This window comes from Cygnus olor, chromosome 4 (assembly GCF_009769625.2).
Source record: "Cygnus olor isolate bCygOlo1 chromosome 4, bCygOlo1.pri.v2, whole genome shotgun sequence".
NCBI classification, from domain to species: domain Eukaryota; kingdom Metazoa; phylum Chordata; class Aves; order Anseriformes; family Anatidae; genus Cygnus; species Cygnus olor.
Window position 1 is genome coordinate 61,277,686 of NC_049172.1, and position 27,509 is coordinate 61,305,194.

General features: G+C 38.9%; 1 protein-coding gene and 1 long non-coding RNA gene across 5 annotated transcripts in view; one reads left to right on the plus strand and one right to left on the minus strand.

Moving 5' to 3' along the window:
- Positions 1 to 4,265: 4,265 nt before the first annotated feature.
- On the minus strand, positions 4,266 to 5,884 carry LOC121070260. The gene is made up of 2 exons (XR_005819974.1): positions 5,750 to 5,884; positions 4,266 to 4,939 (listed from the first exon to the last, which is right to left on the minus strand). It is a non-coding gene; the product is annotated as an uncharacterized LOC121070260 (long non-coding RNA).
- FAM184B (family with sequence similarity 184 member B) overlaps positions 5,564 to 27,509 on the plus strand; it is a 43,262-nt gene continuing 21,316 nt past the window's right edge. For 2 of the 4 annotated variants that reach the window (XM_040557151.1, XM_040557154.1), the window contains exons 1-3: positions 5,565 to 6,244; positions 6,628 to 7,540; positions 21,021 to 21,782. In XM_040557151.1, coding sequence (XP_040413085.1) covers positions 7,406 to 7,540; positions 21,021 to 21,782 — 897 coding nt within the window. In that variant the 5' untranslated portion in view covers positions 5,565 to 6,244; positions 6,628 to 7,405. Of the gene's footprint in view, positions 6,245 to 6,627; positions 7,541 to 21,020; positions 21,783 to 27,509 lie in introns of all 4 variants that reach the window. The other 2 variants (XM_040557152.1, XM_040557153.1) reach the window with 2 other exon arrangements.

The following is a 27,509-nucleotide window of genomic DNA, read 5'->3' on the forward strand; positions in this document are numbered from 1 at the left end:
GTGAGGGTGACACAGCACTGGAACAGGTTGCCCAGAGAAGCTGTGGAGTCTCCTCTGGAGATACTCAAAACTGGCCTGGATGCCATCCTACACAGCATGCTGTTGGTGATCCTGCTCCGCCCATGGGTTGGACTAGATGATCTTCAGAGGTCCCTTCTGACCTCAACATATCTGTGATTTTGTTACCCCAAAGCAAGTGGGGTAGCAGGCCAAGCCCTGCCTGTGTCTAAAAGTAATAAAACCCCTTTCTTACTGAAATATCTTTCTGTTTTGTGTCATCTGTAAGGGGGCAAGAATGATAAAGAGTTGTAGCTGTCTTGTTGGAAAGAATATTTGTGTTCTTTCCAGACTGCATCTTTTACTAGTGTAAATTTTCCCCTGCATTTTCAAGCATTTGTCGTGAACCTACTGTATCCTTTGAAGTGAGAATAAATTCTGTATCTCATTAAGAAGTGGAAGGTCAAATAAGCTGAAACTCGAGAGACTTGGTTACAGAACATGCTGTGAGAGGGGGAGATACTTTACAAGAAGCAAGGTGCAGTGGATGATGAGTCAAATGGAAACATTCTGAGCACTTACTAATTAGAAACAACATTCAAAAATGTGGACATAAGCAGTTCACTATGGGCTGTAGGAACTGAGGATAATTGACATCTATCTGTGTTTAGGCTTATAAAAACATGTCTAATTACCTCAAGCGGCAGTAGTTATTTAGGAAGGATGGACGACATACCATTAGGAATGAAAGTGGGTCAAATAGGCATAACCCGTCCTGAAGAAGTGTTGGTTTTGTGTGTGAGGGATTTTTTGTTTTTTGTTTTCTGAGAAAAAAAAAATCTAACAAATAGAATAGATGAACACTAGGGGTCAGTATTGTTTCATAGCTGAATCGTCACAGTGTTTAGTAGATTTTTATCAACAAAATAATGGAATGATTTTCCATTTATAAATGTGTCAAGGATTATAGGTTATATGAGCTATTTGTGGAGAATGGACAGCAGCAGCAAGAAAAAAAAATAAAATAAAATAAAATCATTTATACATGTGGCAGGAAGATTTTTCAGACATCATCCTACCATACATTTCCATGTATTTGGCAGATACCTACTTTTTAAAGATGAGTCTTTTGTAGGTTCTATTAACTGGTAACACCTGTGGATCTGGACTAATCCCCTTCTGTTCCTAGAGAGCAGAAAATGGATTCTATATGTTCAAGCATATTAGTTACATAAAATCATATATGCTAAAACAACTTTCTACTTTTTTTTTAGTTGGAGAAACAGTCTTCAAAAGCACCGTAATCAACGGTGAATCCTCAGTGAGATTTTGTTTATTTTTTTTGCAAGTTCATATTTTCTGGGAAAATATAATGTGTAATCATCTTTCTATTTAAGATATTTGTGCTGGAAAATTAAATTCATCCAGCTTTTTTTCTACCACAGTAGTCTGTTTATGAAGAAGAGGATTGAAATGGGAAGAGAACAGGTAAAACTTTATGATTCTTGTGGCTTTAAAAACCCAGGACTTTTATTTTAAGTGAAACTAATAATGCAAACTGTATTACTTTTGATTCACATTTGGCAATCCAGCTGTGTCTGCCTGCATCTCAGATCTACAGATGGAGATTTTCCCCTGTGAATACCTTGCAGTCCCTTATGATCCATTTCATCCAGGATGTGAGATTTATTTCTTCAGTCTGCTTTAAATATTTCTGCTAGGCTTTGTATTCCTAGATTGAAATGGAAGTCAGGCTTCTGTTGTGACAAATTGAAGTCTAACCTGGTTAGACATACTGGCTTTCAGGTAAATATGCCACAGCAATCCAGATTTCCATAAAGTGTAACTGTCTTCTTGTGATACTAGCTACTTACTTTGTTTAACTGGTGGAAGGATTTGCTGTCAGAGTTTTTGCAGGTCATGTTTCACAGCCCTGAGTGTGCTATTAAGTCTTAATGGCCCCTGAGCAGCCTCCCTGGGGTTTCCAGCCTTTTCCCATGGGTCCTGGTAACCTCATTTCAGCTCAGCCCTGGGACTCCAGTCCTGGTCTGAACTAAATGTCAGGACTCAGTGAGAGCCAGCTGCTTCCTTAGGGATGAGGAGCTGAAGGAGGGCAGGACAAGCATGAAGGTAGTGACTATACCAGCTTGGGCCCAGTCCTGCAGTGCCAAGTGAGGTGAGTGGAGCAGGCCAGGAGGAGCGCACAGTCCTAACTGAAAAGGAAAGCAATGATGACAATCAGATCTTGGATGCTGCTCCAGGCTTTGGAGGGAAGTGTGCTGAAGATTCTTTCCTTGTCCTTCCAAGTAGTGATCTCATCTGTTAATGCTGTCTCTTTCTGACTGTGTCTGTCTCTTCTGATGGCACTGCTCAAGAGCCTTTCTCTTTCCTTTGTCAGTCCTGTTATGTGAACAGATACACAATGACACAGAGTGAGCAAAACTTGCTGCATGCCATTCATTTTGTGGTAATTTAACTTGTAGGTCACTGGGTAAAAAGCAAGTTAAAAAAGGAGAGTTGTTGCTAACCCATTTAGTTTGTGTTCCAGGGCTTTTATAACTGTTTCATATGGTTGGTTCGTTTCCATATTAAAGTATAAGCACAGTAATACTTCATCCATAATAGGGCCATCATTATGCAGTAGTAATCAGAGATTCTGTTTGCCACATTCCTCCAAAATGTGTGTGTAAGTCAGCTATAAAATTGTATACGAGTTTTCAAATAGTTACTATTTTTAGTCAATGAGGAAATCAGCCCCACTTCTGATGAGTTTTGAATTGGACTCTCAAATCCTGTTTGCCTTATGAGAGGGGAGGAAAGGAAAATTGTAAAATAGTTATATAATCCCATCATTGTAATTACCCAAGATGTACCAGTGACTGAATCTCTTTATGCTTGTCCTTTTTCTGGCATTCAACCCCTACGCAAGCTTTACTGGAAGCAGGATAATGAACTAGGTGGGGAGGATAGCTGTTCTTATGGGTCTTCTGACCACTTCTTATTCCTCTTTCCAGTTTTTTTTTTTTTGTTTCTTTCTTTTTTTCTGTAAGAAGGAAATAAACAGTCCCTGAATTCTATATTGAGATCAAAAAGGCACTCTGTGATCAAAATGAATTTAAATGGAGATCAATAACGAGACTAGTGATTTATGAATTAAATTAGCATTTCACTTAGGGATGCATCTTCCTTTGTTGAAACACTGACTTGAGAAGTTGTAAATCTGTTTTACTGATAGGGCTTTGCCATTTGAAATCTACCATGACAGTTAATGACTACCTGTATTGTTACACCATTTTCAAATGCAAATTTTATTGGGCTGGAAAACATCAGTAGAGTCTAATCTGGGGAATCAGTTTAATTTTGCCCTCATATATATATAAAAAAAAATCCTACTGGCTTTAGTGGGACCGGTATTCAAATAAATAGTGGAAGAATTGGGCTTTGTATTAATTGTGCTTTGGGAAAGCTGTTTGCAATACACTAAACTAAGCACAAAGCTTATGCATTAAACATTTGCAACAGAAGTATCTTCTTCGTGTCTTAGAATTCATGAATTGTGGCCCTTTTAATAACAGCTAGTCTTACCTTGTGTATCCTACACATTTTTTTCTGTAGGTATAAATAATGCTGGACTGATGGACTTAGGTTTCAGTTGAGATAGTGAGGATAAAGTGGGTGAATTTGATGGTGGGTCACACCTTATTTTAATTGTACTGATGTTTAAATCATTAAGAATTTGAAAGATGTATTATGAAAGCTTTCCAGCCATTTGTGTCAGCCATGTAAGCAGGAAGCTAATTTGCTTGGTGGCAAGGATTTTGTAATTGTACCTAGAATTGCACCTTCTCCCATTTGCTGACCCTGACGATGTTGACTTAGAGGCTTTTTACTGACTTTGATGTCTTTACTGGCATTAACTGATCAGCTGCCAGAGATTGTTTCTGACATGAGTCACTTTTATAGACTAAATATGTGACAGGAACAAGTGCTATTATGTTAACCAGGCAATAACAGATTGCTTTGGTACCATGGTAAAAGGATAAGAACTCAAAAGTTACTTACTTTGAGTGCAGTTTTTTTTCCAAGTTCTTTCTTTTCTTTGTGACAGAGGGGAAAAGGTAGTATACAAATATTATAGAAGGATATATATATATTTTTGCTCTCCTACAAAGAAGGAGAACTCTCCAGAAGTCCTGTTGACTTCCACACTGAGTGAGACAGTAAAAATTCCTTCACTACTACATTATGAAAAAAACAGACCTGACAAATTTTGGGAGAATGTGATGAAAAGAATATCTAATTTTACTATGTAACAATGTCCCAGTCCTCCATCAAAGTTAGGAAAAGAACATACTCGCATGTAGTAATAGTCCATGTGCTGTGTTTTTCCAAATGCTAAGGGTGAGGAGACTAAAGTTTGTGGAACAAACGTCTCTAAACTTCAGTATGCACACCACAGTCAGTTGAGTTAGGAGGACTGCAAAGGAGGATATAAAAGTTTCAGAAGCTGTAGTGTAGTCTGCATATTGAACAAGCAGCAGGTACTGAAAGTGGAAGGCATATAGTCATTTATTCATATGGCACAATTTTGTAAGTAAATTAGTTAACACACCTGAGCAGCAAAGCTATAAACCTGTGTACAGTTGCTAACAGACTTGAAGACTATATAGTGCCATAACTACCTTCTCTCTCATAATTTATGTAAAACAAATGCAACAATAGTAATTCAAGCAGAAGTGTGTGTGCATGTGTGTTTTCTATTTAGACTGTTCTCATTTGTATTTTAAACTGTATCTTTGCCTTGTACAGCTCCGAGTTCAAGAACATTTTTCTCATCCACTTAAGTGTTCACATGGTTCACTTAAAATCCACTTTTGTATAGTATCTGCTTAAATGACCCTTTGTGATGTTCTTGCTTTGTCTTCTTATCCACAGGCGATCCCTAGACCAATTAAAAAAAAAAAAAGGTCAAATTCTCATTTAAAATCTCTGCTGAAATTCTGTTACTGAAATCAAGTGTTTTCCTGAGTAGCAGAACTAATGAAACCTTGAACCTCCTGTGAAGTTATGTTTTCTGGTTGCATTTTTTGGTGCATGAGGTCTGACCGAAGCCTCAAGTTTTTCCTTCTAATCCCCCAAAGCATATTAACAGACTGCCTGAAAATAACCTGTTTTTTTATTGCTTTCCCAGCGTACCTGAAGTTCTGTGCTCCTCTATTCTGCCAGTGGAAGTGCCTCAAGCCTCCATCCAGGCATGCATTCATGTTCAGCGAAAAATAATAATAATGATAATAAAAATAAACATTGCTATCTCTGTATTAGAGTTGTAACACAGGTGAATTATTGCAAGTACTTTTAAAACCCTTTGCATTTCTCTTAAATAGCATTCTATTTTCATTTAATTTTGCTCTTTTTCTGAGGAAACAAGGTAGCTAGGAAACTATTCTAGTCCTTTGTGTTCTCTTGATTGTCCTAATAAGCTTGCCAATTTTATCAAAATTATGCATATAATTAAGTTCCTGCATTTTTTTTCCTCAAATCAGTGACCATGTAAAGAAGATAATATAACCATATATTAGCAGAGTTGAACTTTTGTGTGTACACATCTTATTAGATACCAGGCAATGGAGTGTCCTTATGCCATAGTCACAGAAAAAGTTCCAGTCCCAGGCAGCAGCATCTTTGACATTAATGTAAATTAATGAAGATACCACACTTAGTCATTACTTTGTGCAAAGATTATGTTTCTTACCTTTTCTTATTAATGTTCTTTCGGGGCTAAATTCTCTTCCCTGCTTAGTACCTAGCTTTGACTGTGACCATCTTCATTTTTCTTCCTGGTGTTTTCTTTCTGCAAGTTTCTCAGTCAGTCTTCACTCTCCTGGAGTGAAGATTCTGCCTCCAAAGCTTTAGAGTCCCTCTTTTTCTCCCAGCAGTTAAAGGGTTTGGTTTCTCTGTCCCAAGGTCTTCTTACATCTCCTCACTCCTCCCTCTCCCCCCTGCTGCCTGCAGGTATTCTTCTTCTGCCCAATCTGTTTCCTCTTGGACTGCTTATTCTTAACAGGACCTTATCCCTTTTTGTCCTCATGGAGGATTTCCCTTTTTCTGCAGATTCCTTTTGCTCTGCCCTTAGCTGACACTGGATAATTCTTCTTCCCAATTCTGATCACAAGAAGCTCTTTTTCAAAGCCACGGCAAGCAAAGTGGAAGCTTCTAGCCCCAGAAGGACAGAAGGTACTGCTAGAAGGTGAGAGGGGGCCGGGGAAGCCGCCTTACCTGCATGGGACAGGGGGAAGAAGCAGCCTCTGTCCCCTGCGTACTCGTCTGGGCAGAGATGGGGCTTGCTCTCTGGGGTCCCTTGCATTGGCTGTGGTGACACATCGCAGGGTGTTGAGCAGCTCTCAGCTTTCCTACCTATTCATTCTCCTTTTTCTTCACCTCTGTTTTCCCCCTACTTTGCTTTCTCCTCCCTTGCCTGTCTCCTGGACTTGTTTAAACATGTCCAGTAGGCTTTTTCTTCTTTCACAACACTTTACTGAACGATTCTTAAAAAAAAAAAAAAACTTGCCTTTTTTATGCCCTTTTCCTTCTTTTGCTGTGCTCTAATCTATTTATTTTTACATTTTGAAGCGTGGTCTTTTTCAAGAGAATGAATAGCTGCAGATGAAGAAAAAAAGCCCAGCAATATTGTCCATTTTCTTCAGGCTACTTTCCAATGTGTTTAGTGCAACTGAGGGGAACTGGCCAGTCTCTGGATACAGCAGGCTGACCTGCTCCGGGACACCTTTCTGGGGCTTAGCTGTGTGTTTGAGGTGGCAGAACTGCTTCATTCTGCTTTCAGCAGAGCAGCAAAAATTGAACTAGCTTTCCTTCACCACTTTATTGGTCCATCTGGGCTTAGAGAGGATTGCCAAATTAGCAGAGCTTGTGAAAGGTGCCATAATCCTCCTCTGACGACCCCTGTGATCCTTCAGCAGTCCAGGAAGGCAACATGACTTAATCTGCAGACGATCTCTCTTATTAGATCCCCAGCAACGGCTGTGCCGCTGCCTGGCTGGCTGGCTCAGTGTATCCTGTGGGGAATTTGTAGCATCCAGCCGCTGGCATCTTCTCCTGGCGGAAGCTCAACCATTTGAAAAGAAGGGGAGGAAAAAAAAAAAAAAAAAAAAAAAACACCACGATCAGGAGGCTTGCACATGCTGTTCTCTGCCTCCTCGCCTGGGTGTTTTGCTGAAGGACTGGGACATCTGCACAGAAGGGAGAGAAGCAGCTGCTGCAGCTTGCCCTGTTTGGGGCTGAAGTTCCTCCAGTGCTGCGGGGGTTTGAGTGTGGGGAGGCGAGCAGCGAGGACAGGCTCGCACTGCCCGGAGCATACACAAACGGACTTGATTAAAATATTTCCAGCCTAATGGCCTCTGGCATAAACAAGCTTCATCAGCCCGGGACTTGCAATGGATCTAAAGCCCTTCACAGCAGCTCGGCGGAAGGATGCAATAAGGAAATTCACATGAAAATGTGCAAGAAGATTGCCCAGCTCACCAAGGTAGGTCTGCCCGTGGCAGCCTTCCCAGCGAGGTGAGGCTGCCCCAGCCCAGGCTCGGAGCTGCCTCTGCCCGTGGCCCCTGCCTGGGAGGAGGGCAAGGAAAGCGCCGCTGTCCTGTAAGGTGCTTCCTGAGAGCATCCCTGTGCACAAACTTCGTTTCCAACAGTTCCCTGCAGGTGCTACAGAACAGCCTTCGCAGGTTGCCTGTGTGGCTGGCGACCTGGGTTTCACACTCAAAAGCTGTAATTAGTGGGGAGTGACAGGGAGAAGAGCTCAGGCTATGCGAAGACATAGGGTTTGTCTTCGTGTCTGCACTCTGCTCAAATGAATTGACCTTAGGGGCTTTTTCCTGAAATTACCAAGATGTCATTTCACCTGCATTTTATAGATTCTCATGTGATTTTGTTGCACAACTGCAGCCAAACCGTGGTGCTAAAGAGTATTACTTCTTGTCTTGTGCTTAATTGTAACTGATGTGCATAAACGGAAACTCATTAAATGACCTTAGTAAAAGACAAGAGTTGGAGAAGACAGAACTAGATGACGTAATATATGGTACTAAAACTTTCAGTCAATACCAAGCTACACTAAGAAATGTTTGAATATTTTCTTCTTAAAAAAAAAAAAAAAAAAAAGAGAAAATCTGTAGCAGGTGACAGTTACCTTTTAAGCTACTTTTATGCTTCACCTTTGTTATTGAGAAAAAGCTATTTCATACCCTGGTTTATTAACACTTTTAACACTTTTACATGCTCTGTATCTTTACTGCATTTTAGCAATGCAAAAACACTGACTATAAATGCAGGTCAAACAACAGGAAAGCATTAAAATGTATGAGTTAGAATGGCTTGCTAGAATGGCTTGCCATTGTTCTCATCTAATGATGACTATATATGATAATTTATATCGTGTATTATACATAGACAAGAGCTACCTATACTTACACATGTACTAACTGTAGATACTTACTATACTGTACCTATGCCCATGCTTGCTTACCAGTGCTTTGGTTGTATGTTTCTATAAGAGCACCATAAAAAATTTGATCCTTACTTTATGCCCACAGATGCACGCATTACTCTTTAAGGCACATGTTGATTCTGCGGTAATTGTAAGCTAACTATCCAAGTACATGACAATATTGCTTTTTATTATTCTTAGAGAGGAGCACTTTCTGTTTATTAATACCATTCCCAATTCCTCAAACAGAGTGAAATGTGCATGGAAAGATGTCTGTAAATCAGATTATGATTTTCCTAAATTTCTTGGTCTCTGTCTGGTATTCAGTTGCTATCTTAGATTGATATTAAGTAAAAATTGACCATAAATACCATTCAAAAAAAATATCCCTTTTCTAACAGAAAAGCAATAACTGTGTCTCTTATGCGAACTGGGAGCTGATTATACTTCAGAGTAGAAGAGTTGAGGAATTACCATATCCTTCTTTCTGAGTAATCCATTTCTCAACATCTGACCTAGAGCATATTGATGAGATCTGTGCAAAGAAACCCTTCTTCAACTTTTCAACTCCACAAGCTGAATTCATATTCTGTAGAGATTTCTGTGCCTTCCTTTTTATACATCATGATTCTTTTTAAAGTCTCTCTAATCTCAACTCTTATGAGGGAAAGAATGCCTTATTCCATGTAAAAACTATTCGCTTACTTTATAAAGATAGACTTGGGGGATAAAAACTTTTGAGAGCTATTTTTGCAGCAGAAAGGCAAAAATTTTACCTCAGAACAAAGGATCCTGGCAAAATGTTAGTAAGGCTTTCATCAAATTATATGTTCCTGATAAATTTCTACTGTTAAAAGGTGGGTCGGGTAATTTCTACTTTTAATAGAAGTCCTCATCTGGATACTTTTAAGTCATCTTGTTTTATACTTGAAACTCAGAAAAGTACTTCTGAAAAGCAAATCATTCTATTTTAGAATGTGGCTTTTCAAGAACCAATTTTCTCTGCTATAACACCATGATTACAGAGAACTTGGGGCAGGATTTGAATTTTAATCATACACTTTCTTTTCTATATTCTGAGTATACTATTGCTATACCAACAGCAAACAGCTATGAAGTAAAATCTGAGATTGCATTAGCAGAAAAATGGGTATATGAAAAAAGTGTTATAATTGGTTTTGGCCTAGGAACTTTGAGAGCTCCCTTTCAAATCACTCTCATTTCTTTTCTGTTACAGTTGGGATAACCATAATGAATTCATTCTTAGTTTTAATTTGCTCATAGGGTTCTCTTTTCCTGTTTCTAACATAGTATGACCTACTGCTATCTGTTATACAACTACAACTTTCTGTCCTAGTGATGACAATTTCATTGACAATTTCATTCAATCATCTCCATATGGACAGTGGGATTGAGTGCACCCTCAGCAAGTTTGCTGATGACACCCAGCTGTGTGGTGTGGTTGACACATTAAAGGGAAGGGATGCCATCCAGAGGGACCCGGACATGTTGGAGAGGTGGGCCTGTGCAAACCTCACGAGGTTCAACAAGGCCAAGCGCAAGGTCCTGCACTAGGGCCAGGGCAATCCCAAGCACAAATACAGGCTGGGCAGAGAATGGACTGAAAGCAGCCCTGAGGAGAAGGACCTAGGGATGTTGGTTGATGAGAAGCTCAACATGAGCTGGCAATGTATGTTTGCAGCCCAGAAAGCCAACTGTATCCACGGCTGCATCAAAAGCAGCATGACCAGCATGGTGAGGGAGGTGATTCTTTCCCTCTACGTTGCTCTCACGAGACCCTACTGGGAGTGCTGCATTCTGCTCTGGGCCCCCCAGCACAAGAAGGATGTGGACATATTAGAATGAGTCCAGAGGAGGGCCGTAATAAAGATGATGAAGGGGCTGGAGCACCTCTCCTATGAAGACAGGCTGAAGGAGTTGGGGTTGTTCAGCCTGGAGAAGAGACGGCTCCAGGGAGACCTTAGAGTGGCCTTCCAGTACCTGAAGGGGGCTACAGGAAAGCTGGGGAAGGACTCTGTCAGGGAGTGTAGGGATAGGACAAGGGGTAATGGCTTTAAACTAAAAGAGGGTAGGTTTAGTTTAGATACTTTGAAGAAATTCTTTCCTTTGAGGGCTGTGAGGCACTGGCACAGGTTGCCCAGAGAAGCTGTGGATGCCCCATCCCTGGAGGTGTTCAAGGCCAGGCTGGATGGGGCTTTGAGCAATCTGGTCTGGTGGGAGGTGTCCCTGCCCATGGCAGGGGGTTGGAACTGGGTGGTGTGATTCTGTTCATCCACTCTGCATTGTGACAAAAGGAGAAATGAATACAAAATGTTTAAATTAGGTGTATGATACAAAAGCTGCCTTGCATTCTGTTTCTGTTTTATAGCCAGTGGTGGCTGCCTCCTACTCAAAGGCAAAGGAGCAGCGTGCAGAGACATCAGTAGCAGAACCAAGCTGGGCGAGGTGATGGTTTCTATCAGCAGTGTGAACTGCTGGTGACATGGTACGATGTTTGTTGGTATGGGAATCCCCACAAGTAATCAGGGCACAGAGGTCTTGAAAGCAGCTCTCATTCTACTGTCCTGCTGTTTCTGCTTTTGGAGAGGTAGAACACAGCAAGTTTTCACACCTTCGGTCATGTAGTGCTTTTTCTGTTCTGCACTATTTTTGCTGTAGTGGTAAAAATACAAACCTCCAGGAATTCTGCTTCAGGTGACAAACTACTGCTTTCTGTAGCTCATATGGAGGCCATTTATGATTTTTTTAGAAGCCTGGCCCTCCTTTTCAAAGACTAACTCTTACCACTGTTGACATTTCACCAAGCACGTTTGTTCTGTTGCATGTTCAAGGTGTTCAACACAGGCTGTATCGCGCCTGCTCCGTTCTGCCCTGCCAGTACCCGTCTGTCCTTGCAAAGGATCTCAGCGCTTGGGAGTCTTTGAAATTAAAGGTGCAGATGTCAGATGGTAATAGCAATAGTTGTAGTGCTCTGGTATTGGAATAGCTATCCACTAAACTGAAAGTGAGGAAAAATGCATCTGTTTGAAAGTGCAAAAATAAATAATTTTAATTGCCAAGTAATGGAATTGGAGTCTTTCATAAGCAGAACTTGGATTTAGTGGATGCAGAGAAATACAATGTGGAAAAGCTATGTATTCAGTATGGCATATTTTTAAGCTCAGTCAGGCTCTTACTTCCCCTCCTCCTCCTACTCCCCCTCCAAAAAAGTAAGGTGGCTTTTACAATTCACAGCAGAATTAACCACAGACTCTTGTTTACCATTAGACATCTGGCTTCCCATATTTGAAGTACACTAATGAAAACATGGCAGGATTTTATTGTTCATTGTGCAGTTTAGTTTCTTCTTTTAAAGCATTAGCTCATGGTACTAAATGAATATGAGACTAACCAGGTTTTGTTTTAAAGATATATTCTAAAAAAAGAAATTACAAATTAAAACCTGAAGTTTTTAATGCAAGTAAAAAATGTACAAGACGTGGTAATATTAGTGACTTTGGATGAGAGATGTCTAGGTCTTCTGGCTTTTGACATTAAAATCAGGTTACTTTGCAGCTATTTGTCAATGAACTTGGCTTTGAGTTTTCAGAAGATAACTCATGAGATTTAAGAAGTAAAAAAATTCAGACAGAAAAATTCTGCTTCCAGATGGGAATGCCCATCTGGAGTTGTCATTCACATAGACAGATGACACACTTGTTTGGTAGATACCTTTCTGCAACATTTGAATTAATAGGGACTTCAGTTGGTACATTTTCATGACTGTAGCAGAATGCGCAACTTTGTGCCAGTGATGTAGTCTCTATCAAACACTGCACCCTTGGTATGCTCTTTTGTGCATATCAATTCCTTGCATTTCCAGTATGTTTAGCAATAACATGGAGTTTAAAATGTGTGGTGAATTTTATAAGAAGCATTGGGCTCCCTGCTGCCTCAGGTTATGGGTTTCTAATATCCACTGGCAATTACAGGATTTTCATCTGCTTACAGGTTCTCAGGACAGTTCTTTTCACTTGAGATAGGATGAGGAATGCAAGTGAACTCTTGAAGAAGAGTGCTTAGGAGCATGGATCAGCTTTCAGTGAAAAGGCAGCCTGGACAGAGCTGGCAAGCACTAGATACAGTACAGATATCCATGATATTCAGGCTTCTTTTCAAACCTCTGCAGTGGGGCTCAGGCAAACCTAATGCCCTGGAACCAAGCCTAGTATGAATAACTAGGGTGGTGACCTTATCTGGTTATCAGAGAGCTCCCTAAGTCACGAAACAATTCTGTTTCCTTCTCAGAGACAAATTCCTGGAGACCAATGGAGGAATATTTTTAATGAGGAGAGATAGTTACTCATTTTCTCTAGGGGTTCATGTGACTCTTTATGGGGAATTTGGGAGCTTTGTTGCAAGAAACACATTTTAAATTGTAGTATTTCTGGTTAAATAGATGTTTATTTTTTAAAAAATCAGGCAGTCTGGTGAGAATTCTGCATATGTTGAATCCTGTGGACCTAAACGGAGGAACAGAGTGCCAATGCAGGGAAAAGTTAATTGCTGGTAAAACACAGTAAACCCTTTTTTTTCACCTGCAGGGGAAAGAAACATCAAGTGGGAACAAGTGTGCTCTTTTTGTACAAGAAGCAGCATAGGCAGATGTTCCTTAACGTCTCTGTGTGGAGCAGCTGAAAATGTTACGTACTCTGGCTGCTTAACACCACCAGTCACCAGAAGGTTTATTGCCCTTCAGCTGAGTCAGCAGAGTAGAAAATATGAACATTATTTAATAAGCTTCAGTGGGAAATGAGTCAGATAAGCAAAACCCACTTTCATTAGTTGTTTGAGGAAGAATGTCTGACTTTTGCACAAAAGTGTGTGAGATACACTAGCATATTCTCCAGCCCTGCAGAGAAGGACATGGAGGCTACGGTGGATGAAAAATTGGATGTGAGCTGGCAATGTGTGCTTGCAGCCCAGAAAGCCAGATGTATCCTGGGCTGCATCAAAAGCAGAGTGGCCAGCAGGTCGAGGGAGGTGATTCTCCCCCTCTGCTCTACTCTCGTGAGACCCCACCTGGAGCCCTGTGTTCAGCTCTGGGGCCTGAAGGATGTGGACCTGTTGGAGTGGGTCCAGAGGAGGGCCACAAAGATGACCAAGGGGATGGAGCACCTCTCCTGCTAAGGAAAGCTAAGAGAGGTGGGAGGGTTTAGGTTAGAGAAGAATGCTTAAAGGGTGCTTATAAGAAAGATGGAGAGACTTTTTACAAGGGCATGTAGTGATAGAACAAGGGGTAGTGGTTTTAAGCTAAAAGAGGGTAGGTTTGGATTAGACTGTAGGAAGAAATTCTTTACTCAGAGGATGGTGAGGCATTGGAAAAAGTTGCCCAGAGAAGCTGTGGATGCTCCATCCCTGGAGCTGTTCAAGGCCGGGCTAGATGGGGCTTTGAGCAACCTGGTCTGGTGGGAGGTGTCCCTGCCCATGGCAGGGAGGTTGGTCTAGGTGACCTTTAAGTTCCCTTCCCAAACCATTTTGTGATTCCGTTATTTAGTTCTATTAGTTTCACTCTAGAGGTGGAAATTTCTGAGAAGAATTAGCAAATCATCTGTATGTGTGTGAGCACATAGATTATTTACACCACTCCAGTGTTTTGCAGGATAGCTGTATATCAGATCATTTAACCTTTCCTATTTTATTTGCCATAAAAAGTGGCTGATAGGTTTGGGGTGGAAATATGATCAAAGTCCAATGGTTTACTCTGGAAGCACATATCAGCTGAGCAGCTGTAACTGTCTGAGCATTCCTGTTTGCCCATGTTCCTAGCTGAAATATGTTGTGTTTCTTAACTAAGTTTAAGTTAGGTTCATTGACCTTATTTACTATAATGTATTAACAGTACTCAGTAACCAGTGCTTGCCGTGGCCCAGCTGATGTGCAATTAGTTATTACACTACCAGAGCTCTACTGTGTGCTCAAGGCTTTTTGATGTCAGTTCTCTAGAGAGGTATTCAGCATTCTACAGAAATGAAGCAAAATAGAGCAGCATAAAAACTAGGATCACGCTTTTGGAGCTACACTACTTTTCCTTTGGGCAAAGAATATAAAAACTGGTTTCCATGTAGGCATAGAAAGAAAGAAAGAATCATTTTGTAAAGCTGCTTACATTTTGTCTTAAAAAGACTAGAAAAGTCAGCTGTCAATATCCCCATGATATATTTGATGATGCATTTGTTTAAATTATTTTTACATACAATTTTCTATCAGGATTTCAAAGGTAGCACTATTGTTGCCTGTAAGCTGACAAAAACGTACAGACTAAGATTTCTTAACCTGTCAGCAGTACCATTTCCATACAGAACTGGAAGGGAACTCCCAGATCATAAAGTCCACGTGCAATGTCATGTAATTGTGTTAACTAGTCAAAAACAGTATTAAAGCCACTATTTCTATTAGGAAGTAACCCAGAATCTTCTTATTCAGATGGCTAGAAACTGTCATTTAAATTAATTCAAGGTATATGAATGGCATCTATGTATTGGAATTACCTTCTTAACATTTTAACAAATTTGTTACCAACTATATATCAAGTTTGCAGAAAATCTGACAGCCTTAGTAATTGACAACTAAAAGCTACTTCATAATAGAAGCTGTATATCAGATTTATCAAATATATCACCATCTTGAGGCCCCCATGTAAATTATTTGTTTATAAACAAAATGCGTTTTCTTAATATCCACATTACAGGCAGTGGGTAGTAAAATATCTATTGGTCCACTAATTGCGTAAAGGAAATTTGCAAGGTTATAGTTTATCATGTTCAATCTTTTCTTCATGGATAATGTCCCAAAGTACCCTTTTCAGTGACTTTATAACTATACCTTTCTTCTAACATTTTCTTTAAGCAGTATAGAGAAGTCAGCATTTTACAATGGAAAAGATTATACCCAAGTTAGAAGTTATTGACTACTCAGCTTTCCCACTTAAATACTCTAAAGTTGTATATTCAGGCTTTTGAACACTTCAGCATTGCATGTGGTATATGAAGTATTTTCATCCATAAAGCGTTGTGTTCTTGTTTTCCCTGAAGTCACGTCGCCTTAGGTAAAAGAAGTGTTTTATTAAAAGAGCAGTTACACTGAGGTGGAACTCTTTTCCCAAGTCTGCAGTCAGATCTTAACCACATCAGCTCTCACTGTAACAGCTCACCTGTTTTTCCCAGGTGTGCACCACCAGGCTGTCTCTGTGTGCTGCTGAAGAACCTGTGCTTTTAGTAGGAGCAGACAGACGCACAAGTTCTTCTCAGCGGTGCTTAGAGCCATCAGGAGATGTGTGAATTACTCCAGTACCAAGACTGAGTTAATTTATCTTGCCTCCCAGTGGGACACATTAGCTCAGGCTCGGTTGTGCTGGTTCAGACTTGGCATTGTACTTACTGTACGTGCACTTGTCTTCCAAGGGGCTCGGGGGCAGCAGAATGTCACTTAACCCTGTTACTGAGGAAGCACTGCCTTTATTTTGTAAGGGAACTACAGACTGTCTGTTCTCAATTTGGGATTTTTCTTAATATCATGAACTCGGTAAAATTCGTCTGAAGTAATATTGCACCTTTTTAATGTAGTTGTCATTCAGAACTTCATATGACTTGGCCCTTAAGCACTTAAACACAGTATTAACTTAAAACTGATCACTACCAGAGCCATTTACTATTGTAATTGTCTTTGGAAATTACAGTATTTGGTTGTGACTGTTCACTGACAGTTGGAGGTTTATGAGAGCTACCTTTAAATGTAAATATGAGGTTATAGTTGAATATCTGGCATTTTTTCAGGAGGAGGGAACTACTAGAATTTGATAACAGGGCTGTTTAGAACAATAGCTGGTACTTTTACACATTTTTGCTTAATATTGTTCTTACTAATATGCTTAGTATTTTATAGAAATAATGAAATGCCTCAAAACTACAGGACAGGTGATCTTGGTGGTGCTCCTTGCAGTTCTTACCCACTGATCTGCAGATGTACTGGGGCACAGTACAGCTCCTGCCCGCTTGTGCAGCCAGGGTGTACAGTCCTGCAGGCTGCAGCAATAACCACTGCTTCCTGGTCCTTCAGGGGAGTCATGGTTTGCAACACAAATACGATACATCAAACTTTAATGCTTAAAAATTAAAGATCAAAGCATACATAAAAATTAGTGGAAACATTAATATTCAGGCTAGCTCTTGTGTATTTGCTTAATAAGACTGTCTTCTTGAAATGTGAATGTGAGTAATGGCTATTTTCAGTCTAGTATTAAGGTAGAAATTGGGGTATGTGAGTAATAACTTAGTATTACGATATCTGTCCTTTGGGTCTTGATTCTGACTTTTATGGTACTGCTTTGTGAGGAGGGAGAGAAACTGAAAGAAAAAAAAATCTTTTAAAAAACACTGTGCTGACAAAGACATGAGGACAAGCTGGGGCATATCTGAGGCAGTAGCTCATCTCTGATGGTGCCCAGAGAGTGGCAGGAGTATGACATGCCTTTAGTGCGCTTGTGCAAGGTACTCTGCCTGCCTCCGGTGATTTCCATGTGTTTTCTGGAGACCACAGAAGTATCTTCATATTGAATAGCCCTCATTGGATTTTTTTCCAATCAGTTTGTCCCATCACTTCTTGATTTCTACTTGTAGAATTAAATTCTACTGTATTTAAAGTAAGGAAATACTTTGAAAAAACAGGTATTAAGTGAGAACTTGATGAATTTGATTTACTTCATTTAAGACTGGGTAGTGTTGCATTATGATAATCTGTACCAAGATTCTTAAAGCTCTTATAGAAGGTTAAAGTTTCAGTTAAGCATCATAAAAATGCAAAACAACACCAACCCTTTAAAAGTGCTAAACATGTATCTGCAATTTTTGACCCCTTAAAGATCTTTAAAAATCTGAGACTTGATTGAACATTTTCACTATATTGAGTGCTAATTTGGTAAATGAATTCTATCACCACTGTCTTTAGATCTGGTTTAGATACGTAACAAAAACCAGATAACTAAATTGTCAGTGAAATACAATACAACAGCTTTTTGATTCCTTCTGTTATCACAGAGTTGTGAACTTCACTAAACTTTACTTCTGTACTAAAAATTCACATACACTACACTGACCTTAAAACAGACAGAGAGTGGAGTTATAAATGTAGTTTTCTTTTGAAGACATCTATTTCTTGCATGTCAACTGTCTGATACAGCTTCATAAGGGTAGTTGAACTCATCCAAGGCTGTAAAGGACAAAAATTTATGGGGGTATTTGAGACGTTGAGGAGTCATGCAAGAACTTTGCCAAGACAGATTGCAAAAGGTGAGCATTAAGCATTCTCTGATCCGACAATTTAGTCTTAATCTCTGCTTTTCCATAGAGGTGTGCGTGTCGAACACATCAGTAGATTTATCAATGAACAAGCATCATCTGTTTAAATGTTTTCATTGAGGTCTGTGTTTTTTCAATAGACACAAATTTTACCTAACTTAACCTTTACTGAAAAATAAAAATTCTGTGACAGCATTGGAATACAGCTTAACCTGATAAATACACTGAAGCTGAATTTGATTCACTGCAGAGATAACAAAGAAATAGAAATAAATTTCATGTAAATGTCATGCTGACTGATTTTCTTATTCTGCTTTATAGTTACACCCAAAATGTAAAATTGTGGTGCTTTCGTTATTTAAGTTTTGTTAAATGATGTCAAAGTTAGGTAAAAAATGTTTTTGACAGACAAGATGCAACGTGAATCAGGAACTGTAAGCTAAAGTTTTATGACATCGGATTGTAGGGAGGGAGATTCTACAAAAATTTGGTTTAGAGCTCACCTCACATATGAATTGATGATCTGGAAGTAAAAATAAGCAACTTACTAAAAATTACAGATGATACTAATTTGAGGGCAATCATAAACACCTCAGCAAGATTGGGAGAAAAAAATAAAAAGGGAATATAGATGGAAAACAAAAGGAAACTACAAAAAGCTTGCTTTTCCAAAATCCTACATCCAAGCAGGTGCACATAGTATTTGTATGCCCAATATCCATTTTGGTTTGTAAGCCAACATGAAGTGGGTATACTGACATGAAAACAACTTTTTAAAACAAAGGTATTTCAAATGGAGCTGTGCTTTCACTTCAGAGGAAAGTAAGTTTATTTAGCTTCTTCCAAAGGACTGTAGTCATACCTGGAAATCTAAAAAGTCATAATGCTCTGGTGGCATATACTGTGTTACAGAGTTTTTACCAAGCTGCCATATAACTTGGTTGCTGTAACATCAGTATAGTGTCTCCCAGCAAGTATACAGCTTTGGAGAACTGTAAGGACGTTGTAGCCATTGGTATTAAGCTAGTTACTCAAGGAGCGATGCAGTGCTTTTTGCATTTGAAGGCAATTCTGTCTGAGTTGTCTAACCAATCATTTTTAGAAATGTTTTTGATGAGCTTTTGATCAACACAACTGTCGAGATGTTTATACCACATTAGTCAGCATCATGTACACTCTACAAGGTACAGGTGCCGAAATCATTTTTCAGTATTTTTCCTTCCAGCAGAATACACATAAACCGCCCAGATTCATCTCACTTAACTCGAGTCTCTTCAATGAGGCATCTGGGATAGGAATAGAATAGCTATATTCAGTAGGGAGTGAAAGGCATGTGTGAGGCGCTTAAATTTCAGAAAGTACAGAGCAGCAACCCCCTGAAAATTAAATCTTTTAAGAAGGTTAAGATACTGAGGAATCAGTTTCAGCAGTCAAGCTTGAAGATTAAATTTAAAGGCATTCATTTTCAAGTCAGAATTCTTCTTTGTGGTTCTAGCCACTATTGAACAGATGTGTAGGAATGATTGATAGAGCAGGGAGTTCAGTTTCTCCCAGTCTTTTAGATAACTCACCTAAGATGTTGGTGATAACCATTAATGTAGAATGTCTCCGATTTGTTCGAACACTCAGTGGAATTTGAGGAAGCTTGAGGATGAAGTCAGACCTCAGAGGAACCTGATTTCTACTGTCAGACTGAACATAACATAATATGAGACGGGCAGTGCCGATTTATGAGATAAATTCATTGCTAAGGGAGAAGTCTGAGTCACAAAGGTCAGATGTTTTAATGCTCATCTCTGTTTTGCTGATGGAACAAAATAAAAATATGATTGCTAATATCTGACCTAGTTAATTGAAGAGTTGCCCAAACTTACTACAGATCATTCCAAAGCCATGGGCAAAATTAACATTTTTCTTGTAGTTTTTGTGTCTATCTCTGGAAGAGTTAAAAAAAGGTTCATAGAATTATTTTAGTTACCACTTACAGGGAGGAGGAATCTGCTTAGCATCCTACAACTATTTCTGTTTCAAAGAAAAAATGGTCAAAAATAGCAGAAAAGATTTAACAACATGTAATCTAAGGCCAATCAGTACACATATCTAAATGTAGACAATGACTTCGTGTCTGTCTTCTGGAATATGATGCTGTTACTCTCTTCTGACACATATTTATGTATTCAGACCATGTTTTGCATTTGTGACTCTTTAAGGCTTGTATATTTATTTCATTACCACCAGGGAGGAAGTTGACTTCACATAAAATGTATTTGTATGTTTGCTTTCATTTACGGATGACTGAAATTCAATATGTTATTGAATACACAGAGGGCTCCAAAAAGAATGGTTAGACATAGCCAAGCAAATTCAGTAACTGTGGAGAAGTCTTCAGGGTTTATACAACACATACTCCAGTCTTTTGTCACTTATTGTTGTATAGTCTTAAACACATAAATAAAATTAGTCATAACTAATTCTTTAATTAGACTAGAATTCTGGCCCTGTAATCGTCAATCCTTCCTTAGGGAAAGTCTCAACTGAGAGACCAATAGGCATAATCACAGAATCATGGGATGTGTGAGGTTGGAAGGGACCTCCAGAGGTCATCTTGTCCAACCTCTCTGCTCTAGCAGGGCCACCTGCTAAAGCGTGATTTTTGAGATTTATTGCTGTTACTGAGGTAAGATAAAAGACATTACCTGAGCACTTCTGCGATTCAAACCTAAAGGTGCTCGCAGCTGAGTAATAGCTACCTTGAAATGCTAATCAAGTTAATATGTCAGTCATATGGGTTCTGAAGTGCATCTTCAGTGGTGTTTTAGTTCAACTCAGGAACGCAGAATTTAATATTCTTACAGAATTTCTGTTTCAGTCCCTGTATTAGAGGTCAAACCTGATGTATGAGGTGACAACTTGCTAAGATCAAAAAAAGGAAATCTCTAAAAAAATCTGGAAAAAAAATATTTCTCACAGTATTGTCTTCTTTCTCTACAAGGATTTGCAGTTTATAATTATCCTTTCTGTTGCTAGTGGAGGAACAAAAAAAAAAAAGACAACAAAATATTTAACTGTAGTGATTGTTCTCTTGCTAAATATAGCAACTGAATTCATAACACTACCGTTTACCAGCTACTTTAATCTCTTATATTCTTTTCCTTCATCTACAGGTGATATATGCCCTGAACACTAAGAATGATGAACACGAGGCTAGTATACAGGCTCTGAGAGATGCTCATGAAGAAGAAATTCAACACATTCTTGCTGAGACAAGGGAAACAATTCTCCAGTATAAAAGCAAAGCTGAAGAAGAACAATTGCTGAGGAAACATATTCAAGCCCTTGAAATTGCAGTAGAACAACATAAGAGACTAAAGGAAGAAGCCTTGGCAGAGTTAATATTGTGCAAGCAGCAGGTGGAAGAGAGGGAACTGAGGACAGAAGTACAACAGGCACAGATGGTCCTTTCCACAGACACAGTAGATACTAATGCAGACTTTGAAAACAAACTTCTGCATTTAAATCGTGAGTCTCAAGGACTGATGAATGAATGTAAAGCATCTAGGAGACAAAACTTAGATAGAAAAGAAATTTTAGATGAAAAATACAATGTGGAAGGACAAGCTGTAGTAAATGAGATGGAAAACCTGGAGAGTGAGAACCAGAGAGCAATTAAAGAATATACCCAGAAAACAAGCCAGCTGCAAGCTTCCTGTGAGAGAGAAAAAGAGACTTTGAAAAAGTCTATGCAGCAATCCATGGCAGAAACAAAGAATTGTCAGCAAAGAGAAATGGAGCAAAGGAAGAGCCCGGAGGCTAAGGAAGGTTTTTTGCTGCAGCAAGTAAAGAAGCTGGAGGCAGACCTAGAGGAGAAAAGCCAGAAGATAAATGAGAGGAAGAAGCATTCCCAGAAGCTGAAAGAGAGAATACAGGTAGAAAATTGTATATTTTTAAAATTTGGGTGAAGAGAGTTCTTTTAAACATCATTTTGAGTCAAAAGCCTTGTAAACACTAAAGCAGTGCTAGAGGCTTGGAAGAGCAATGGGAGTGTTTTGGTGCTGAGAATTTTGAAGAAAGAGTTAAGATGATTAGTAACTCATTAGGAGAAGTCTTTGAATGCTAGACTTCATACTCCCTGAGTTGACTGAACAGAGCTGTTAACTTTCCTGCCCAGAAACGTGGAGAACCAACCAGGCACTAACACTAGCAATGATACTTACACAGTACATTCTCCGTTTGCATTGTAGCTGTCAGCAGCTCAATGTATTGGTATGAACATGGTCAGATAAGAGACCATGCAGTGAGCTGGCAGGTTAGGAATGAAGTGCTTTGTATTGTATGACTCTTGAAAGAATGCCTCATTCCAAGTGACATTTAATAAGTGTCATTTACACCTGTGAAGTTTCATGTGGTGAGTTTCACAGTTACTTCTCACTTCACACCTTGCCTGTCTACCCAAGCTGGTGTATCTCTCATACAGCACAGCTGCAGCACAGCTCTGCAGCCCCTTTCTGCTTCATTGCCCCTTGTGCCAGATGCAGTTGCAGAGATTGGCTGCATTTGGTACCTAAGGTCAGGGTGTGGGAGAGACACTGATGAACTGCAGTGAAGCCAAAGCACCCAGCCAGGCTTTGTGCTCAACAGTTCCACTTCCTTCTAATAGTATTGGTCTCTCCCATCACAGAAACTTACCTGCTAGACCTGACCCCAGAACTGTGACAGCAACCTAACATATTAATAAGAAAATATCTTGAAGGTCTAGATTTGGAGCATTTCAGAATCACAAAAATAGTTTACTAATGAGAAAGATTTATCTCCTTTAGAGTCTCAGAGAACCCCAGGATCCTGCAGAAAGCAGGATCACCCCAGTCAGCTGCATTTCCTCCAAAACATCTGTGACACTTTTCACCATCTGCCCTCAAGTCTTGCCAGACAGCATCACTTTGGTGATGGTGCACAGCTGTGGGCCTCTTTGGGAATGTTTTGTGAGGGAGTTCAGCCTTTAATACAGTCACTGCCTGTGTGAGTTTCGCAAGGCTGGAGGGTGTGTTGAATTCACCTTCCCCAATGTCATTAAGGACCATTCTCTCAGTGTGTAGATCAATAGCAGAACAACCTCTACTTTCCACGGAAGAGCAGAGATGTTATAATGAATGGTAGAGATGCAGATAAACCATTTTTTCAATTGAGTCGGGGAAATCCATAGTATCTGTTTCAGTAAGGAAAGTGTCCTGGCTCTATATTTATAAGTGATAAGAGGGAGGAGGGACAAGTAAGATCCTGATTTCTTGTGGTTTCTTTAAATAATATTCAGGAAAAATGGAGAAGGAATGCACAAAAATTTATGCACATGATTTTACTGATCTAAGTTATTGTGTCAAAAAGGCAGTGTTTTAGGAATAAAAACTTTAAAATCTGACAAGAACTGGGTATAAAAAGGTGGAGTCTTTAACAATTTAATTTCTAAATTCAGTATCAGCTAGATGAAACTGAAATCTCTTCTGATAGACAGCTGCTCAACTCTTGTACATTTCATATCCTCTAAGTCTATAAATGAGACTGATTTACACATCAGCTTAGCATATTGCCTTGAATCTTTAAAGAGAGTTTGGGACTAGGTTAAATCTGGAAGGAGAACAGTTAGACACAATGTTATTTTCTATTTCTCTCTAGTTTAAATAGAAAGGAGAAACTTCTAATTTTTTAATTGGCTATTTCTGTTGCCACGGTTAAATATTAATTTTTTTTCAGAATCCTATGGATAATGGCAGATTTGGAAACAGAAGCATTTCTTTAATCAGTAATGCCTCTGATCATCAGTAAATACTATCCAAAAAAAGCTGTCAAAATGCATGAAAGATAAAAGGACTGATGTTTAAGCAAAGCGATTTTTCTGTTTTCTCCTTAGTGTATGTCAAGTGGTTTGAGACGTTTAGATGAAAGGCATCATGTTAGCTCATGTTTATTATCATTACTGTGGAAGAAAGAATATAAAGGATGACAAGTCGTTAAGTCTTATCTATTCAGTCTAGTTTTGGAATAATTTTGGCATATGACAGAGGTAAAAGAAACACGCTTACCTTTAAGATTTCACCTTCAGACAGTGTCAAATACAAGTAGGTTTAATCCATGAGGTTCTACTCAAATAGCATTCATATAGGAACAAATGGAAATTTATTCTGAGTAAGTACTGCAGTATTATGTTAGATATTTGGAAACTGAGGCTAGAACCTCCAGAAATGCGACGATAGTTATGCTCCAATTTTTCCCTTTAGTTAGAGACAGACAATTCTCAGCAAAGTCTGTAGGAGATTATTTTTCTTTTTTTAGGCATCTGTATTATGAATTGTGTTACAAACTGTTATACTTCAGCAACTGGGAAAAAAAAAATATCTTTCAGCACAAGTTGTCAGAAAATTAAAGGAAATATGTCCTGTTCCAAATTTAGGATAATTTCAGGCATCTTTTAAATGGTAACTCTTGATGAGTGTTCACCTTACAGTGATGCTTACTGCATCTGAGGGAATGGCCCCACATTACAAATATTCTGGCAACAGAGTCGCTTTAAGTGTATGGAAGAACAAAAGGTTATTTTAAACATTCTTTCTAGGTCAAAGATTCATGCCATGGAACGGCACCAAGACAGAAAATGATGATTTATTCCAGATAACAAAAAAATAACATATGTAATAAACATAGAAGCACAACGCATATTTTAGAATTTGGAAGTGTAGCTTTAGGGAACACAGCAAGAAATTCTGGGATCAAAAAAGTGTGTTGAAAAGCATGAAGGAAAATCTAAGTGTAGTCAGAGAGAAATATGTTTCAGGAGAAGGAAATCTTGCAAAAAGCAGGTAAGATGCTCATTAATGTCATTCTGAATTATTTCCCTTGTTAGTAGTCACTCACATTCCACAAGTTAGTTATGCTCTTTGAAACGTAAATGTTGCTACCACAGATGATACAGGAGCTGTACTGAATTCCCAGAGCAAATCTTTTAATGAAGTAGACGAACTGAAGCATCAAATAATGCAACTGCAGCAAATGACTTCTGCCAAACAAAACCAAGTGAGAGGCTCTGAAGGTGTGCAAGAGTTTAAACAGGTGCTTTGCTCTTAAACATTCCAAAGCATGCCAAAAAGTACTGAATTCAATGTAATTTTTCTTTCACCATTAAGGGCCTTTAGATTATTCTATAGAAGTCAGTCCTGTAAGATTCCTAGAGCTCTGCCCTCATCCAGTGGAACACTGACTTGTGTTCATAACTTCAAGTGCATCAGTTGCTCAATGACAGCTAAGACACTACTTTATATCCTTAAAGTAAAATTGAGCTAGATCAGATTAAAGCATTCAACTTCTTCTATAACCAAAAACTCGAAGAGAACAAGATTCAAGTCAGACTTTCTTTGTTAAGTCAAATTGAAATACAGATGTTTTAAATTATTTTTTAGTAGAGAGCAGTTCTTTTCTTCTGAAAAGCTAAGCAGAAATAATACCAAGAACGGACTCACTACAATCAGTAATGTATGTATCCCGAGAGTTCCCTCTGTATGCAATGTCTCCCCTTAATCAATTGTACAGACCCAAATTTTGTCTATATATTTGTATATATATTTTATTTTTCTATATATTTTTTCCTGTTTTACTACCACTGTGGAAAATTAGACCTGCTATTGGAGACATAACAAAAACAAATTTTCCTTTGTACTTTCTGAAATAACTAAGGTTATCCTCGAGGAAGCCTCCATACTTTCAGGTGAGTCACACACACAAAACCAAACCAAAATTACAAAAAAAAAAAAAAAAAGATAAACAGCTGAAGATGAGGCATGCAACCCTCAATCATTAAAGTTCCACACTGTTTGCTAAAATAAAGCCAGTATTTTTCAGTAGAGTATGTCCACTGTAATAGCATATTCCCTACAAAATAGATAGCTGAGACCACAGATTTCTACCTCGGTTTTGTCAAATTCTATTGCTAGTGTATTGCAAAGACTGTGGAAGCTGTAGCTAAAAGGGGGTATGAGTAAAAGACACTGAGAACTTTCATTATAAAGACAACTATCAGTTCCAAAAGGAAAAGATTTGTCTGAAGGAATAGCTGTTAAATGGGTTGGAAGATCTTGTAATGAGGCATATAAAGAAAATCAAGTTAGTCTAAAACTTCATGCAAGTTAAAAAAAACTGCAGAAGGTAGACATATTCTATTTATAGATGCTCTAATTCATCTGTCTTTAATCTTATTGGTCACAGTGACATCATTTGAATTATCCTCACTGGAGGCACTTTGAATTATCATAAAATGCAAGGATTTTCTTGCTATGGTCTTAGTGAAAAAAAAAAAAAGGAAAGAAGAAAGTCGAGCTGACGTATTTCTGTGAAAAGCTCCAGAGGCAGGAAGGTGAATTTATCCTTGATGTGACAAACTGCCTTCTTAGCAACATGTTGGGTGCTTTGTGTGTGACAGCTGGAGTGATTAATGTAAGTTCCCTCCTGAAGAAAAATGTATTGTAGGTGTATTCCAGTTTCTGACTTCAATTTCCATGGATCTCTGCTGTGAAATACTCAAATCCATTGATTTAATCAACATTTTGCATTGTTTAGGCAAAGAAGCTAATTCTACGAAGTGTTAATAAATGGATCTGGAATGCAGGTGTTATCAATTACTTCACCACTGGTTACAAACAAATACATAAGTGTGTATGTATGTCCTTATTTAACTTTAATCAGAAAGAATGATTGTCTTCTCATGGACAAGAGAGCAACTTCAGGCAAGTTGCCTGAGCAATACCTTCTCTCAATGTGTTTTAAGTGGCCGAGCCACTGTTTTGTTGTTGGTATGTACTAGCAGCAATTGCCGTAAGACATTCTTAAAAGAATTTCACTTTCCTGAGAAGTGCTCTCTGGTAAATTCTGCTCTCTTGCCCAGTGACATGGAATCGTTTGGCTGCAGCACATTTGCAATCTGTAATATTCCTGTGCAGTAGGAACCTAAATGTGAGCTGAAGTCCATTCAGAGGTAGGAAAACACGTGTTTAGTCTTAAGCATGTGCTTTAATGCTCACTGATGTTCACACTTCAGTGCATGCCAACTAGTTTGCCACATTTGCACATAAACTAAGGAGAAATTTAGTTTCTGTCTCCTACTATATTTGTGTGTTTGTCAGGCATCTAACAGACAAAAAAAAAAAAAAGATTACAGCAGTTTGTAGGGTTGGACAGTCAGACTACGGGTCAAATGATCCTTGTTGTTGCTAAGATGGTGCTTCTGTTGTTTTTCCTGGTTTTAACACTGCTATACCTTTCCAAGTTCAACATCTACTTGAGAATAATCAAAACTCTTGCAGATGAGTTGTGAAGTCGTAAAAAATGTGCAGCTCCTATCACTTAATGTTGACAGTACATCTAGATTTTGGGGACTACGAACTGTGTTAAGTGCTCCTCAGAAGAATTGATGTCTGTCTTCTGAAACTGCTGGAGTTCATGTATTTATGCAGTCCTGCTTCTCATAAAGGAATCTGTGGGAGTAAATTATTTTATCTGATCATGAAGGTATTCATATATGATCAATATGTGGAGGTGTGTTGTTTCAATGGACACGGTTGCCTTATCAAGTGCAAGCCTTATGAAAAGGACTCCGCCTTTTACATACAGTATTG